This window comes from Schistocerca gregaria, unplaced genomic scaffold (genome assembly GCF_023897955.1).
Source record: "Schistocerca gregaria isolate iqSchGreg1 unplaced genomic scaffold, iqSchGreg1.2 ptg000414l, whole genome shotgun sequence".
Classification (NCBI taxonomy): Eukaryota; Metazoa; Arthropoda; class Insecta; order Orthoptera; family Acrididae; genus Schistocerca; species Schistocerca gregaria.
In genome coordinates, this window is record NW_026061847.1 from 2,281,250 (window position 1) to 2,297,464 (window position 16,215).

Sequence of the window (16,215 nt, forward strand, 5' to 3'; positions counted from 1 at the left end):
ACTACACTGACACACTCCTATTTGGGGACAAGCACTACACTGTCACACACCTACTTGGGAAGAAGCACTACACTTACACACACTTATTTGGGAAGAAGCACGACACTGACACACACCTATTTGCGAAGAAGCCTGACACTTACACACACTTATCTGGGAAGAAGCATTACACTGACAGACACTTATTTGGGAAGAAGCACTACACTGACACACACTTATTTGGGAAGAAGCACTACACTGAGACACACTTATTTGCGAAGAAGCTCGACACTTACACACACTTACTTGAGAAAAAGCACTACACTGGCACACACTTGTTTGGGAAGAAGCACTACACAGACACACACCTATTTGGGAAGAAGCACTACACAGACACATACCTATTTGGGAAGAAGCACTACACTGACACACAACTATTTGGGAATAAGTACTACACAGACACACACCTATTTGGGATGAAGCACTACACAGACACACACTTATTTGGGAAGAAGCATGACACAGACACACACCTATTTGGGAAGAAGCACTACACTTACACACACTTATTTGGGAAGAAGCACCACACTGACACACTCCTATTTGGGAAGAATCACTACACAGACACACACTTATTTCTGGAGAAGCACTACACTGACACACACTTATTTGGGAAGAAGCCATACACTGTCTCACACCTATTTGCGAAGAAGCTCGACACTTACACACACTTATTTGGGAAGAAGCACTACACTGACTCACACTTATTTGGGATGAAGCACTACACTGGCAGACACTTATTTGGGAAGAAGCACTACACTGACACACACGTATTTGGGAAGATGCACTATACTGACACTCACTTATTTGGGATGAAGCACTACACTGACACACACCTATTTGGGAAGAAGCACTACACAGACACACACCTATTTGGGAAGAAGCACTACACTGACACACAACTATTTGGGAATAAGCACTACACAGACACACACCTATATGGGATGAAGCACGACACTGACACACACCTATTTGCGAAGAAGCTCGACACTTACACACACTTATCTGGGGAGAAGCACTACACTGACACACACTTACTTGGGAAGAAGCACTACACTGACTCACACTTATTTGCGAAGAAGCTCAACACTTACACACACTTATTTGGGAAGAAGCACTACACTGACTCACACTTATTTGGGATGAAGCACTACACTGACAGACACTTATTTGGGAAGAAGCACTACACTGAAACACACGTATTTGGGAAGATGCACTATACTGACACTCACTTATTTGGGATGAAGCACTACACTGACACACACCTATTTGGGAAGAACCACGACACTGACACACACCTATTTGCGAAGAAGCTCCACACTTACACACACTTATTTGGGAAGAAGAACTACACCGACACACACTTATTTTGGAAGAAGCACCACACTGACACACACTTATTTTGGAAGAAGAACTACACTGACACACTTATTTGGTAAGAATCACTACACTGACTCACACTTATTTTGGAAGAAGCACTACACTGACACACACCTATTTGGGATGAAGCGCTACACTGACACACACCTATTTGGGAAGAAGCACTACACTCACACACACCTATTTGGGAAGAAGCACTACACTGATACACACCTATTTGGGAAGAAGCACTACACTGACACACACCTATTTGGGAAGAAGCAGTACACTGACACACACCTATTTGGGAAGAAGCACTACACTGACACACTCCTATTTGGGAAGAAGCACTACACTGACACTCACCTATTTGGGGACAAGCACTAAACTGACACACACCTATTTGGGGACAAGCACTACACTGACACACTCCTATTTGGGGACAAGCACTACACTGACACACACCTACTTGGGAAGAAGCACTACACTTACACACACTTATTTGGGAAGAAGCACGACACTGACACACACCTATTTGCGAAGAAGCCTGACACTTACACACACTTATCTGGGAAGAAGCATTACACTGACAGACACTTATTTGGGAAGAAGCACTACACTGACACACACTTATTTGGGAAGAAGCACTACACTGAGACACACTTATTTGCGAAGAAGCTCGACACTTACACACACTTACTTGAGAAAAAGCACTACACTGGCACACACTTGTTTGGGAAGAAGCACTACACAGACACACACCTATTTGGGAAGAAGCACTACACAGACACATACCTATTTGGGAAGAAGCACTACACTGACACACAACTATTTGGGAATAAGTACTACACAGACACACACCTATTTGGGATGAAGCACTACACAGACACACACTTATTTGGGAAGAAGCATGACACAGACACACACCTATTTGGGAAGAAGCACTACACTTACACACACTTATTTGGGAAGAAGCACCACACTGACACACTCCTATGTGGGAAGAATCACTACACAGACACACACTTATTTCTGGAGAAGCACTACACTGACACACACTTATTTGGGAAGAAGCCATACACTGTCTCACACCTATTTGCGAAGAAGCTCGACACTTACACACACTTATTTGGGAAGAAGCACTACACTGACTCACACTTATTTGGGATGAAGCACTACACTGGCAGACACTTATTTGGGAAGAAGCACTACACTGACACACACGTATTTGGGAAGATGCACTATACTGACACTCACTTATTTGGGATGAAGCACTACACTGACACACACCTATTTGGGAAGAAGCACTACACAGACACACACCTATTTGGGAAGAAGCACTACACTGACACACAACTATTTGGGAATAAGCACTACACAGACACACACCTATATGGGATGAAGCACGACACTGACACACACCTATTTGCGAAGAAGCTCGACACTTACACACACTTATCTGGGGAGAAGCACTACACTGACACACACTTACTTGGGAAGAAGCACTACACTGACACACATTTATTTGGGAAGAAGCATTACACAGACACACACCTATTTGGGAAGAAGCACTACACAGACACACACCTATTTGTTAAGAAGCACTACACTGACACACACCTATTTGGGAATAAGCACTACACAGACACACACCTATTTGGGAAGAAGCACTATACTGACACACACCTATTTGGGAAGAAGCACTACACTGACACACACTTATTTGGGAAGAAGCACTACACTGACACACACCTATTTGGGAAGAAGCATTACACTGACACACACTTATTTCGGAAGAAGCGCTACACAGACACACACCTATTTGGGAAGAAGCACTACACTGACACACACCTATTTGGGAATAAGCACTACACTGACACACGCCTATTTGGGAATAAGCACTACGCAGACACACCTATTTGGGAAGAAGCACTACACAGACACACACTTATTTGGGAAGAAGCACTACACTGACACACACTTATTTGGGAAGAAGCACTACACTGACACACACTTATTGGGAAGTAGCACGACACAGACACACACCTATTTGGGAAGTAGCACTACACAGACACACACCTATTTGGGAAGTAGCACTACACAGACACACACCTATTTGGGAAGTAGCACTACACAGACACACACCTATTTGGGAAGAAGCACTACACAGACACACACCTATTTGGGAAGAAGCACTACACAGACACACACCTATTTGGGAATTAGCACTACACAGACACACACTTATTTGGGAAGAAGCACTACACTGACACACATGTATTTGGGAAGAAGCACTACACTGACACACACTTGTTTGGGAAGAAACACTACACAGACACACACCTATTTGGGAAGAAGCAACACACAGACACACACTTATTTGGGAAGAAGCACTACACTGACACACACTTATTTGGGAAGAAGCACTACACTGACACACGCCTATTTGGGAATAAGCACTACACTGACACACGCCTATTTGGGAATAAGCACTACGCAGACACACCTATTTGGGAAGAAGCACTACACAGACACACACTTATTTTGGAAGAAGCACTACACTGACACACACTTATTTGGGAAGAAGCACTACACTGACACACACTTATTGGGAAGTAGCACGACACAGACACACACCTATTTGGGAAGTAGCACTACACAGACACACACCTATTTGGGAAGTAGCACTACACAGACACACACCTATTTGGGAAGAAGCACTACACAGACACACACCTATTTGGGAAGAAGCACTACACAGACACACACCTATTTGGGAAGAAGCACTACACAGACACACACCTATTTGGGAAGAAGCACTACACAGACACACACTTATTTGGGAAGAAGCACTACACTGACACACACGTATTTGGGAAGAAGCACTACACTGACACACACTTGTTTGGGAAGAAACACTACACAGACACACACCTATTTGGGAAGAAGCAACACACAGACACACACTTATTTGGGAAGAAGCACTACACTGACACACACTTATTTGGGAAGAAGCACTACACTGACTCACACTTATTTGCGAAGAAGCTCGACACTTACACACACTTATTTGGGAAGAAGCACTACACTGTCTCACACTTATTTGGGAAGAAGCACTACACTGACACACACCTATTTTGGAAGAAGCACTACACTGACACACACGTATTTGGGAAGAAGCACTATACTGACACACACTTACTTTTGATGAAGCACTACACTGACACACACCTATTTGGGAAGAACCACGACACTGACACACACCTATTTGCGAAGAAGCTCCACACTTACACACACTTATTTGGGAAGAAGCACTACACCGACACACACTTATTTTCGAAGAAGCACTACACTGACACACACTTATTTGTGAAGAATCACTACACTGACTCACACTTATTTGGGAAGAAGAACTACACTGACTCATACTTATTTGCGAAGAAGCTCGACACTTACACACACTTATTTGGGAAGAAGCACTACACTGACTTACACTTATTTGCAAAGAAGTTCGACATTTACACACACTTATTGGGAAGAAGCACTACACTGACACACACTTATTTGGGAAGAAGCACAACACTGACACACACTTATTTGGGAAGAAGTGCTACGCAGACACACACCTATTTGGGAAGAAGCACTACACAGACACACACCTATTTGGGAAGAAGCACTACACTGACACACACCTATTTGGGAAGAAGCACTGCACATACACACACTTATTTGGGAAGAAGCACTACACTGACACACCTATTTGGGAAGAAGCACTACACAGACACACACCTATTTGGGAAGAAGCATTACATAGACACACACCTATTTGAAAAGAAGCTCTACACTGACACACACCTATTTGGGAAGAAGCACTATACTGACTTACACTTATTTGCAAAGAAGCTCGACATTTACACACACTTATTGGGAATAAGCACTACACTGACACACACTTATTTGGGAAGAAGCACTACACTGACACACATTTATTTGGGAAGAAGCGCTACACAGACACACACCTATTTGGGAAGAAGCACTACACAGACACACACCAATTGGGGAAGAAGCACTACACTGACACACACCTATTTGGGAAGAAGCACTACACAGACACACACCAATTTGGGAAGAATCATTAGATAGACACACACCTATTTGAAAAGAAGCACTACACTGACACACACCTATTAGGGAAGAAGCACTACACTGACACACAGCTATTTGGGAAGAAGCACTACACACACACACACACACACACACCTATTTTAGAAGAAGCACTACACTGACACACACCTATTTTGGAAGAAGCACCACACTGGCACACACCTATTTGGGAAGAAGGACTACACTGACACACACGTATTTGGGAAGAAGCACTACACGGACACACACTTATTTGGGAAGAAGGACTACACAGACAAACACCTATTTGGGAAGAAGCACTATACTGACACACACCTATTTGGGAAGAAGCACTACACTGACACACACTTATTTGTGAAGAAGCACTACACTGACACACACTTATTTGGGAAGAAGCACTACACTGACACACACTAATTTGGGAAGAAGCACTACACTGACACACACTTAATTACGAAGAACCTCGACACTTACACACACTTACTTGGGAAGAAGCACTACACTGATACGCTCTTATTTGGGAAGAAGCACTACACAGACACACAACTATTTGGGAAGAAGCACTACACAGACACACACCTATTTGGGAAGAAGCACAACACTGACACACACCTATTTGGGAATAAGCACTACACTGACACACACCTATTTGGGAAGAAGCACTACACTGACACACACCTATTTGGGAACAAGCACTACACTGACGCACACCTATTTGGGAAGAAGCACTACACAGACACACATTTATTTGGGAAGAAGCGCTACACAGACACACACCTATTTGGGAAGAAGCACTACACAGACACACACCAATTTGGGAAGAAGCACTACACAAACACACACCTATTTGGGAAGAAGCACTACACAGACACACACTTATTTGGGAAGAAGCACTACACTGACACACACCTATTTGGGAAGAAGCACTACACTGACACACACCTATTTGGGAAGAAACACTACACACACACACACCTATTTTAGAAGAAGCACTACATTGACACACACCTATTTGGGAAGAAGCACCACACTGACACACACCTATTTGGGAAGAAGCACTACACTGACACACACGTCTTTGGGAAGAAGCACTACACGGACACACACTTATTTAGGAAGAAGGACTACACTGACAAACACCTATATGGGAAGAAGCACTATACTGACACACACCTATTTGGGAAGAAGCACTACACTGATACACACTTATTTGGGAAGACGCACTACACTGACACACACCTATTTCGGAAGAAGCACTACACTGACACACACTAATTTGGGAAGAAGCACTACACTGACACACACTTATTTGCGAAGAAGCTCTACACTTACACACACTTACTTGGGAAGAAGCACTACACTGATACACACTTATTTGGGAAGAAGCACTACACAGACACACACCTATTTGGGAAGAAGCACTACACAGGCACACACCTATTTGGGAAGAAGCACCACACTGAGACACACCTATTTGGGAAGAAGCACTACACTGACACACACCTATTTGGGAAGAAGCACTACACTGACACACACCTATTTTTTGAAGAAGCACTACACCGACACACACCTATTTGGGAAGAAGCACTACACTGACACACACCTATTTGTTAAGAAGCACTACACTGACACACACCTATTTGGGAAGAAGCACTACACTGACACACACTTATTTGGGAAGAAGCACTACACGGACACACACCTATTTGGGAAGAAGCACTACACAGGCACACACCTATTTGGGAAGAAGCACTACACTGACACACACCTATTTGGGAAGAAGCACGACACTGACACACACCTATTTGCGAAGAAGCTCGACACTTACACACACTTATCTGGGGAGAAGCACTACACTGACACACACTTACTTGGGGAGAAGCACTACACTGACACACATTTATTTGGGAAGAAGCATTACACAGACACACACCTATTTGGGAAGAAGCACTACACAGACACACACCTATTTGTTAAGAAGCACTACACTGACACACACCTATTTGGGAATAAGCACTACACAGACACACACCTATTTGTGAAGAAGCACTATACTGACACACACCTATTTGGGGAGAAGCACTACACTGACACACACTTATTTGGGAAGAAGCACTACACTGACACACACCTATTTGGGAAGAAGCATTACACTGACACACACTTATTTCGGAAGAAGCGCTACACAGACACACACCTATTTGGGAAGAAGCACTACACTGACACACACCTATTTGGGAAGAAGCACTACACTGACACACACCTATTTGGGAATAAGCACTACACTGACACACGCCTATTTGGGAATAAGCACTACGCAGACACACCTATTTGGGAAGAAGCACTACACAGACACACACTTATTTGGGAAGAAGCACTACACTGACACACACTTATTTGGGAAGAAGCACTACACTGACACACACTTATTGGGAAGTAGCACGACACAGACACACACCTATTTGGGAAGTAGCACTACACAGACACACACCTATTTGGGAAGTAGCACTACACAGACACACACCTATTTGGGAAGAAGCACTACACAGACACACACCTCTTTGGGAAGAAGCACTACACAGACACACACCTATTTGGGAAGAAGCACTACACAGACACACACTTATTTGGGAAGAAGCACTACACTGACACACACGTATTTGGGAAGAAGCACTACACTGACACACACTTGTTTGGGAAGAAACACTACACAGACACACACCTATTTGGGAAGAAGCAACACACAGACACACACTTATTTGGGAAGAAGCACTACACTGACACACACTTATTTGGGAAGAAGCACTACACTGACTCACACTTATTTGCGAAGAAGCTCGACACTTACACACACTTATTTGGGAAGAAGCACTACACTGACTCACACTTATTTGGGAAGAAGCACTACACTGACACACACCTATTTTGGAAGAAGCACTACACTGACACACACGTATTTGGGAAGAAGCACTATACTGACACACACTTACTTATGATGAAGCACTACACTGACACACACCTATTTGGGAAGAACCACGACACTGACACACACCTATTTGCGAAGAAGCTCCACACTTACACACACTTATTTGGGAAGAAGCACTACACCGACACACACTTATTTTCGAAGAAGCACTACACTGACACACACTTATTTGTGAAGAATCACTACACTGACTCACACTTATTTGGGAAGAAGAACTACACTGACTCATACTTATTTGCGAAGAAGCTCGACACTTACACACACTTATTTGGGAAGAAGCACTACACTGACACACACTTATTTGGGAAGAAGTGCTACGCAGACACACACCTATTTGGGAAGAAGCACTACACAGACACACACCTATTTGGGAAGAAGCACTACACTGACACACACCTATTTGGGAAGAAGCACTGCACATACACACACTTATTTGGGAAGAAGCACTACACTGACACACCTATTTGGGAAGAAGCACTACACAGACACACACCTATTTGGGAAGAAGCATTACATAGACACACACCTATTTGAAAAGAAGCTCTACACTGACACACACCTATTTGGGAATAAGCACTATACTGACTTACACTTATTTGCAAAGAAGCTCGACATTTACACACACTTATTGGGAATAAGCACTACACTGACACACACTTATTTGGGAAGAAGCACTACACTGACACACATTTATTTGGGAAGAAGCGCTACACAGACACACACCTATTTGGGAAGAAGCACTACACAGACACACACCAATTTGGGAAGAAGCACTACACTGACACACACCTATTTGGGAAGAAGCACTACACAGACACACACTTATTTGGGAAGAAGCACTACACTGACACACACCTATTTGGGAAGAAGCACTACACAGACACACACCTATTTGAGAAGAAGCATTACATAGACACACACCTATTTGAAAAGAAGCACTACACTGACACACACCTATTTGGGAAGAAGCACTACACTGACACACAGCTATTTGGGAAGACGCACTACACTGACACACACCTATTTGGGAAGAAGCACTACACACACACACACACACACACCTATTTTAGAAGAAGCACTACACTGACACACACCTATTTGGGAAGAAGCACCACACTGACACACACCTATTTGGGAAGAAGCACTACACTGACACACACCTATTTGGGAAGAAGCACTACACGGACACACACTTATTTGGGAAGAGGGACTACACAGACAAACACCTATTTGGGAAGAAGCACTATACTGACACACACCTATTTGGGAAGAAGCACTACACTGACACACACTTACTTTTGAAGAAGCACTACACTGACACACACCTATTTGGGAAGAAGCACTACACTGACACACACTTATTTGTGAAGAAGCACTACACTGACACACACTTATTTGGGAAGAAGCACTACACTGACACACACTAATTTGGGAAGAAGCACTACACTGACACACACTTATTTACGAAGAAGCTCGACACTTACACACACTTACTTGGGAAGAAGCACTACACTGATACGCTCTTATTTGGGAAGAAGCACTACACAGACACACAACTATTTGGGAAGAAGCACTACACAGACACACACCTATTTGGGAAGAAGCACAACACTGACACACACCTATTTGGGAATAAGCACTTCACTGACACACACCTATTTGGGAAGAAGCACTACACTGACACACACCTATTTGGGAAGAAGCACTACACTGACACACACCTATTTGGGAAGAAGCACTACACAGACACACACCTATTTGTTAAGAAGCACTACACTGACACACACCTATTTGGGAATAAGCACTACACAGACACTCACCAATTTGGTAAGGAGCACTACACACACACACACTTATTGGGGAAGAAGCACTACACTGACACACACTTATTTGGGAAGAAGCACTACACTGACACACACTTATTTGGGAAGAAGCACTACACTGACACACACTTATTTGGGAAGAAGCACTACACTGACACACACCTATTTGGGAAGAAGCACTACACTTACACACACTTATTTGGGAGGAAGCACTACACCGACACACATTTATTTTGGAAGAAGCACTACACAGACACACACTTATTTGGGAAGATGCACTACACTTACACACATCTATTTGGGAAGAAGCACTACACTGACACACACCTATTTGGGAAGAAGCACTACACTGACACACACCTCTTTGGGAAGAAGCACTACACACACACACTCCTATTTTAGAAGAAGCACTACACTGACACACACCTATGTGGGAAGAAGCACCACACTGACACACACCTATTTGGGAAGAAGCACTACACTGACACACACCTATTTGGGAAGAAGCACTACACTGACACACACTTATTTGGGAAGAAGCACTACATTGACACACATCTATTTGGGAAGAAGCGCTACACAGACACACACCTATTTGGGAAGCAGCACTACACAGACACACAGCTATTTGGGAAGAAGCACTACACTGACACACACCTATTTGGGAAGAAGCACTACACTGACACACACCTATTTGGGAAGAAGCAGTACACTGACACACACCTATTTGGGAAGAAGCAGTACACTGACACACACCTATTTGGGAAGATGCACTACACTTACACACATCTATTTGGGAAGAAGCACTACACTGACACACACCTATTTGGGAAGAAGCACTACACTGACACACACCTATTTGGGAAGAAGCACTACACAGACACACACTTATTTGGGAAGAAGCACTACACTGACACACACCTATTTGGGAAGAAGCACTACACAGACACACACCTATTTGGGAAGAAGCATTACATAGACACACACCTATTTGAAAAGAAGCACTACACTGACACACACTTATTTGGGATGAAACACTACACTGACACACACTTATTTGGGAAGAAGCGCTACACAGACACACACTTATTTGGGAAGAAGCGCTACACAGACACACACCTATTTGGGAAGAAGCACTACACTGACACACACCTATTTGGGAAGAAGCACTACACAGACACACACTTATTTGGGAAGAAGCACTACACTGACACACACCTATTTGGGAAGAAGCACTACACAGACACACACCTATTTGGGAAGAAGCATTACACAGACACACACCTATTTGAAAAGAAGCACTACACTGACACACACCTATTTGGGAAGAAGCACTACACAGACACACACCTATTTGGGAAGAAGCACAACACTGACACACACCTATTTGGGAATAAGCACTACACTGACACACACCTATTTGGGAATAAGCACTACACTGACACACACCTATTTGGGAAGAAGCACTACACTGACACACACCTATTTGGGAAGAAGCACTACACTGACACACACCTATTTGGGAAGAAGCACTACACTGACACACACCTATTTGGGAAGAAGCACTACACAGACACACAGATATTTGGGAAGAAGCACTACACTGACACACACTTATTTGGGAGGAAGCACTACACTGATACACACCTATTTGGGAAGAAGCACTACACTGACACACACCTATTTGGGAAGAATCACTACACTGACACACACCTATTTGGGAAGAAGCAGTACACTGACACACACCTATTGGGGAAGAAGCACTACACTGACACACTCCTATTTGGGAAGAAGCACTACACTGACACACACCTATTTGGGGACAAGCACTACACTGTCACACACCTATTTGGGGACAAGCACTACACTGACACACACCTATTTCGGGACAATCACTACACTGACACACACCTATTTGGGAAGAAGCACTACACTTACACACACTTATTTGGGAAGAAGCACGACACTGACACACACATCTATTTGCAAAGAAGCTCGACACTTACACACACTTATCTGGGGAGAAGCACTACACTGACACACACTTACTTGGGAAGAAGCACTACACAGACACACACTTATTTGGGAAGAAGCACTACACAGACACACACCTATTTGGGATGAAGCACTACACAGACACACACCTATTTTTTAAGAAGCACTAAACCGACACACACCTATTTGGGAATAAGCACTACACAGACACACACCTACTTGGTAAGAAGCACTACACAGACACACACTTATTTGGGAAGAAGCACTACACTGACACACACTTATTTGGGAAGAAGCACTACACTGACACACACTTATTTGGGAAGAAGCACTACACTGACACACACGTATTTGGGAAGAAGCACTACACTGACACACACGTATTTGGGAAGAAGCACTATACTGACACACACTTACTTATGATGAAGCACTACACTGACACACACCTATTTGGGAAGAACCACGACACTGACACACACCTATTTGCGAAGAAGCTCCACACTTACACACACTTATTTGGGAAGAAGCACTACACCGACACACACTTACTTGGGAGATATCACTACACTGATTCACACTTATTTTGAAAGAGAACTACACTGACTCATACTTATTTGCGCAGAAGCTCGACATTTACACACACTTATTGGGAAGAAGCACTACACTGACACACACTTATTTGGGAAGAAGCACTACACTGACACACACTTATTTGTTAAGAAGCGCTACACAGACACACACCTATTTGGGAAGAAGCACTACACAGACACACACCCATTTGGGAAGAAGCACTACACTGACACACACCTATTTGGGAAGAAGCACTACACAGACACACACTTATTTGGGAAGAAGCACTACACTGACACACACATATTTGGGAAGAAGCACTACACAGACACACACCTATTTGGGAAGAAGCATTACATAGACACACACCTATTTGAAAAGAAGCACTACACTGACACACACTTACTTGGGAAGAAGCACTACACTGACACACACCTATTTGGGAAGATGCACTACACTGACACACATCTATTTGGGAAGAAGCACTACACTGACACACACCTATTTGGGAAGAAGCACTACACACACACACACACACCTATTTTAGAAGGAGCACTACACTGACACAACCCAATGTGGGAAGAAGCACCACACTGACACACACATATTTGTTAAGAAGCACTACACTGACACACACCTATTTGGGAAGAAGCACTACACTGACACACACTTATTTGGGAAGAAGCACTACACTGACACACACTTATTTGGGAAGAAGCGCTACACAGACACACACCTATTTGGGAAGAAAAACTACACAGACACACACCTATTTGGGAAGAAGCACTACACAGACACACACTTATTTGGGAAGAAGCACTACACTGACACACACCTATTTGGGAAGAAGCACTACACAGACACACACCTATTTGGGAAGAAGCATTACATAGACACACACCTATTTGAAAAAAAGCACTACACTGACACACACCTATTTGGGAAGAAGCACTACACTGACACACACCTATTTGGGAAGATGCACTACACTTACACACATCTATTTGGTAAGAAGCACTACACTGATACACACCTATTTGGGAAGAAGCACTACACTGACACACACCTATTTGGGAAGAAGCACTACACAGACACACACTTATTTGGGAAGAAGCACTACACAGACACACACTTATTTGGGAAGAAGCACTACACTGACACACACTTATTTGGGAAGAAGCACGACACAGACACGCACCTATTTGGGAAGAAGCACTACACTGACACACACTTATTTGGGAAGAAGCACTACACTGACACACACGTATCTGGGAAGAAACACTACACTGACACACATGTATCTGGGAAGAAACACTACACTGACACACATTTATTTGGGAAGAAGCACTACACTGACACACACTTATTTGGGTAGAAGCACTACACTGACACACACTTATTTGCGAAGAAGCTCGACGCTTACACACACTTACTTGGGAAGAAGCACTACACTGACACACACTTATTTGGGAAGAAGCACTACACAGACACACACCTATTTGGGAAGAAGCATTACACAGACACACACCTATTTAACAAGAAGCACTACACTGAGACACACCTATTTGGGAATAAGCACTACACTGACACACACCTATTTGGGGACAAGCACTACACTTACACACACTTATTTGGGAAGAAGCACGACACTGACACACACCTATTTGCAAAGAAGCTCGACACTTACACACACTTATCTGGGGAGAAGCACTACACTGACACACACCGATTTGGGAAGAAGCACTACACTGACACACACCGATTTGGGAAGAAGCACTACACTGACACACTCCTATTTGGGAAGAAGCACTACACTGACATACACCTATTTGGGAAGAAGCATTACACTGACACACACCTATTTGGGAAGAAGCACTACACTGACACACACCTATTTGGGGACAAGCACTAAACTGACACACACCCATTTGGGGACAAGCACTACACTGACACACACCTATTTGGTGACAATCTCTACACTGACACACACCTATTTGGGAAGAAGCACTACACTTACACACACTTATTTGGGAAGAAGCACAACACTGACACACACCTATTTGCGAAGAAGCTCGACACTTACACAGACTTATCTGGAAAGAAGCATTACACTGACACACACTTATTTGGGAAGAAGCACTACACTGACACACACTTATTTGGGAAGAAGCACTACACTGACACACACTTATTTGGGAAGAAGCACTACACTGACACACACTTATTTGCGAATAAGCTCGACACTTACACACACTTACTTGGGAAAAAGCACTACACTGGCACACACTTGTTTGGGAAGAAGCACTACACAGACACACACTAATTTGGGAAGAAGCACTACACTTACACACACTAATTTGGGAAGAAGCACGACACTGACACACACCTATTTGCGAAGAAGCTCGACACTTACACACACTTATCTGGGAAGAAGCATTACACTGACACACACTTATTTGGGAAGAAGCACTACGCTGACACACACTTATTTGGGAAGAAGCACTACACTGAGACACACTTATTTGCGAAGAAGCTTGACACTTACACACTCTTACTTGGGAAAAAGCACTACACTGGCACACACTTATTTGGGAAGAAGCACTACACAGACACACACCTATTTGGGAAGAAGCACTACACAGACACATACCTATTTGGGAAGAAGCACTACACTGACACACAACTATTTGGGAATAAGCACTACACAGACACACACCTATTTGGGATGAAGCACTACACAGACACACACTTATTTGGGAAGAAGCATGACACAGACACACACCTATTTGGGAAGAAGCACTACACTTACACACACTTATTTGGGAAGAAGCACTACACTGACACACTACTATTTGGGAAGAAGCACTACACAGACACACACTTATTTCTGGAGAAGCACTACACTGACACACACTTATTTGGGAAGAAGCACTGCACTGACTCACACTTATTTGCGAAGAAGCTCAACACTTACACACACTTATTTGGGAAGAAGCACTACACTGACTCACACTTATTTGGGATGAAGCACTACACTGACAGACACTTATTTGGGAAGAATCACTACACTGAAACACACGTATTTGGGAAGATGCACTATACTGACACTCACTTATTTGGGATGAAGCACTACACTGACATACACCTATTTGGGAAGAAGCACTACACTGACACACACCTATTTGGGAAGAAGCACTACACTGACACACACCTATTTGGGGACAAGCACTAAACTGACACACACCCATTTGGGGACAAGCACTACACTGACACACACCTATTTGGTGACAATCACTACAC

At 43.5% G+C, this 16,215-nt stretch overlaps 1 protein-coding gene across 1 annotated transcript; it reads right to left on the reverse strand.

Moving 5' to 3' along the window:
* Positions 1-1,453: 1,453 nt before the first annotated feature.
* LOC126311357 (keratin-associated protein 5-3-like) lies at positions 1,454-14,843 on the reverse strand. Its single transcript, XM_049992220.1, has 4 exons — positions 14,840-14,843; positions 13,850-13,915; positions 10,942-11,667; positions 1,454-1,698 (listed from the first exon to the last, which is right to left on the reverse strand). The coding sequence occupies exons 1-4, from the start codon at positions 14,841-14,843 to the stop codon at positions 1,454-1,456; spliced, it is 1,041 nt and encodes a 346-aa protein (XP_049848177.1).
* Positions 14,844-16,215: the final 1,372 nt, after the last annotated feature.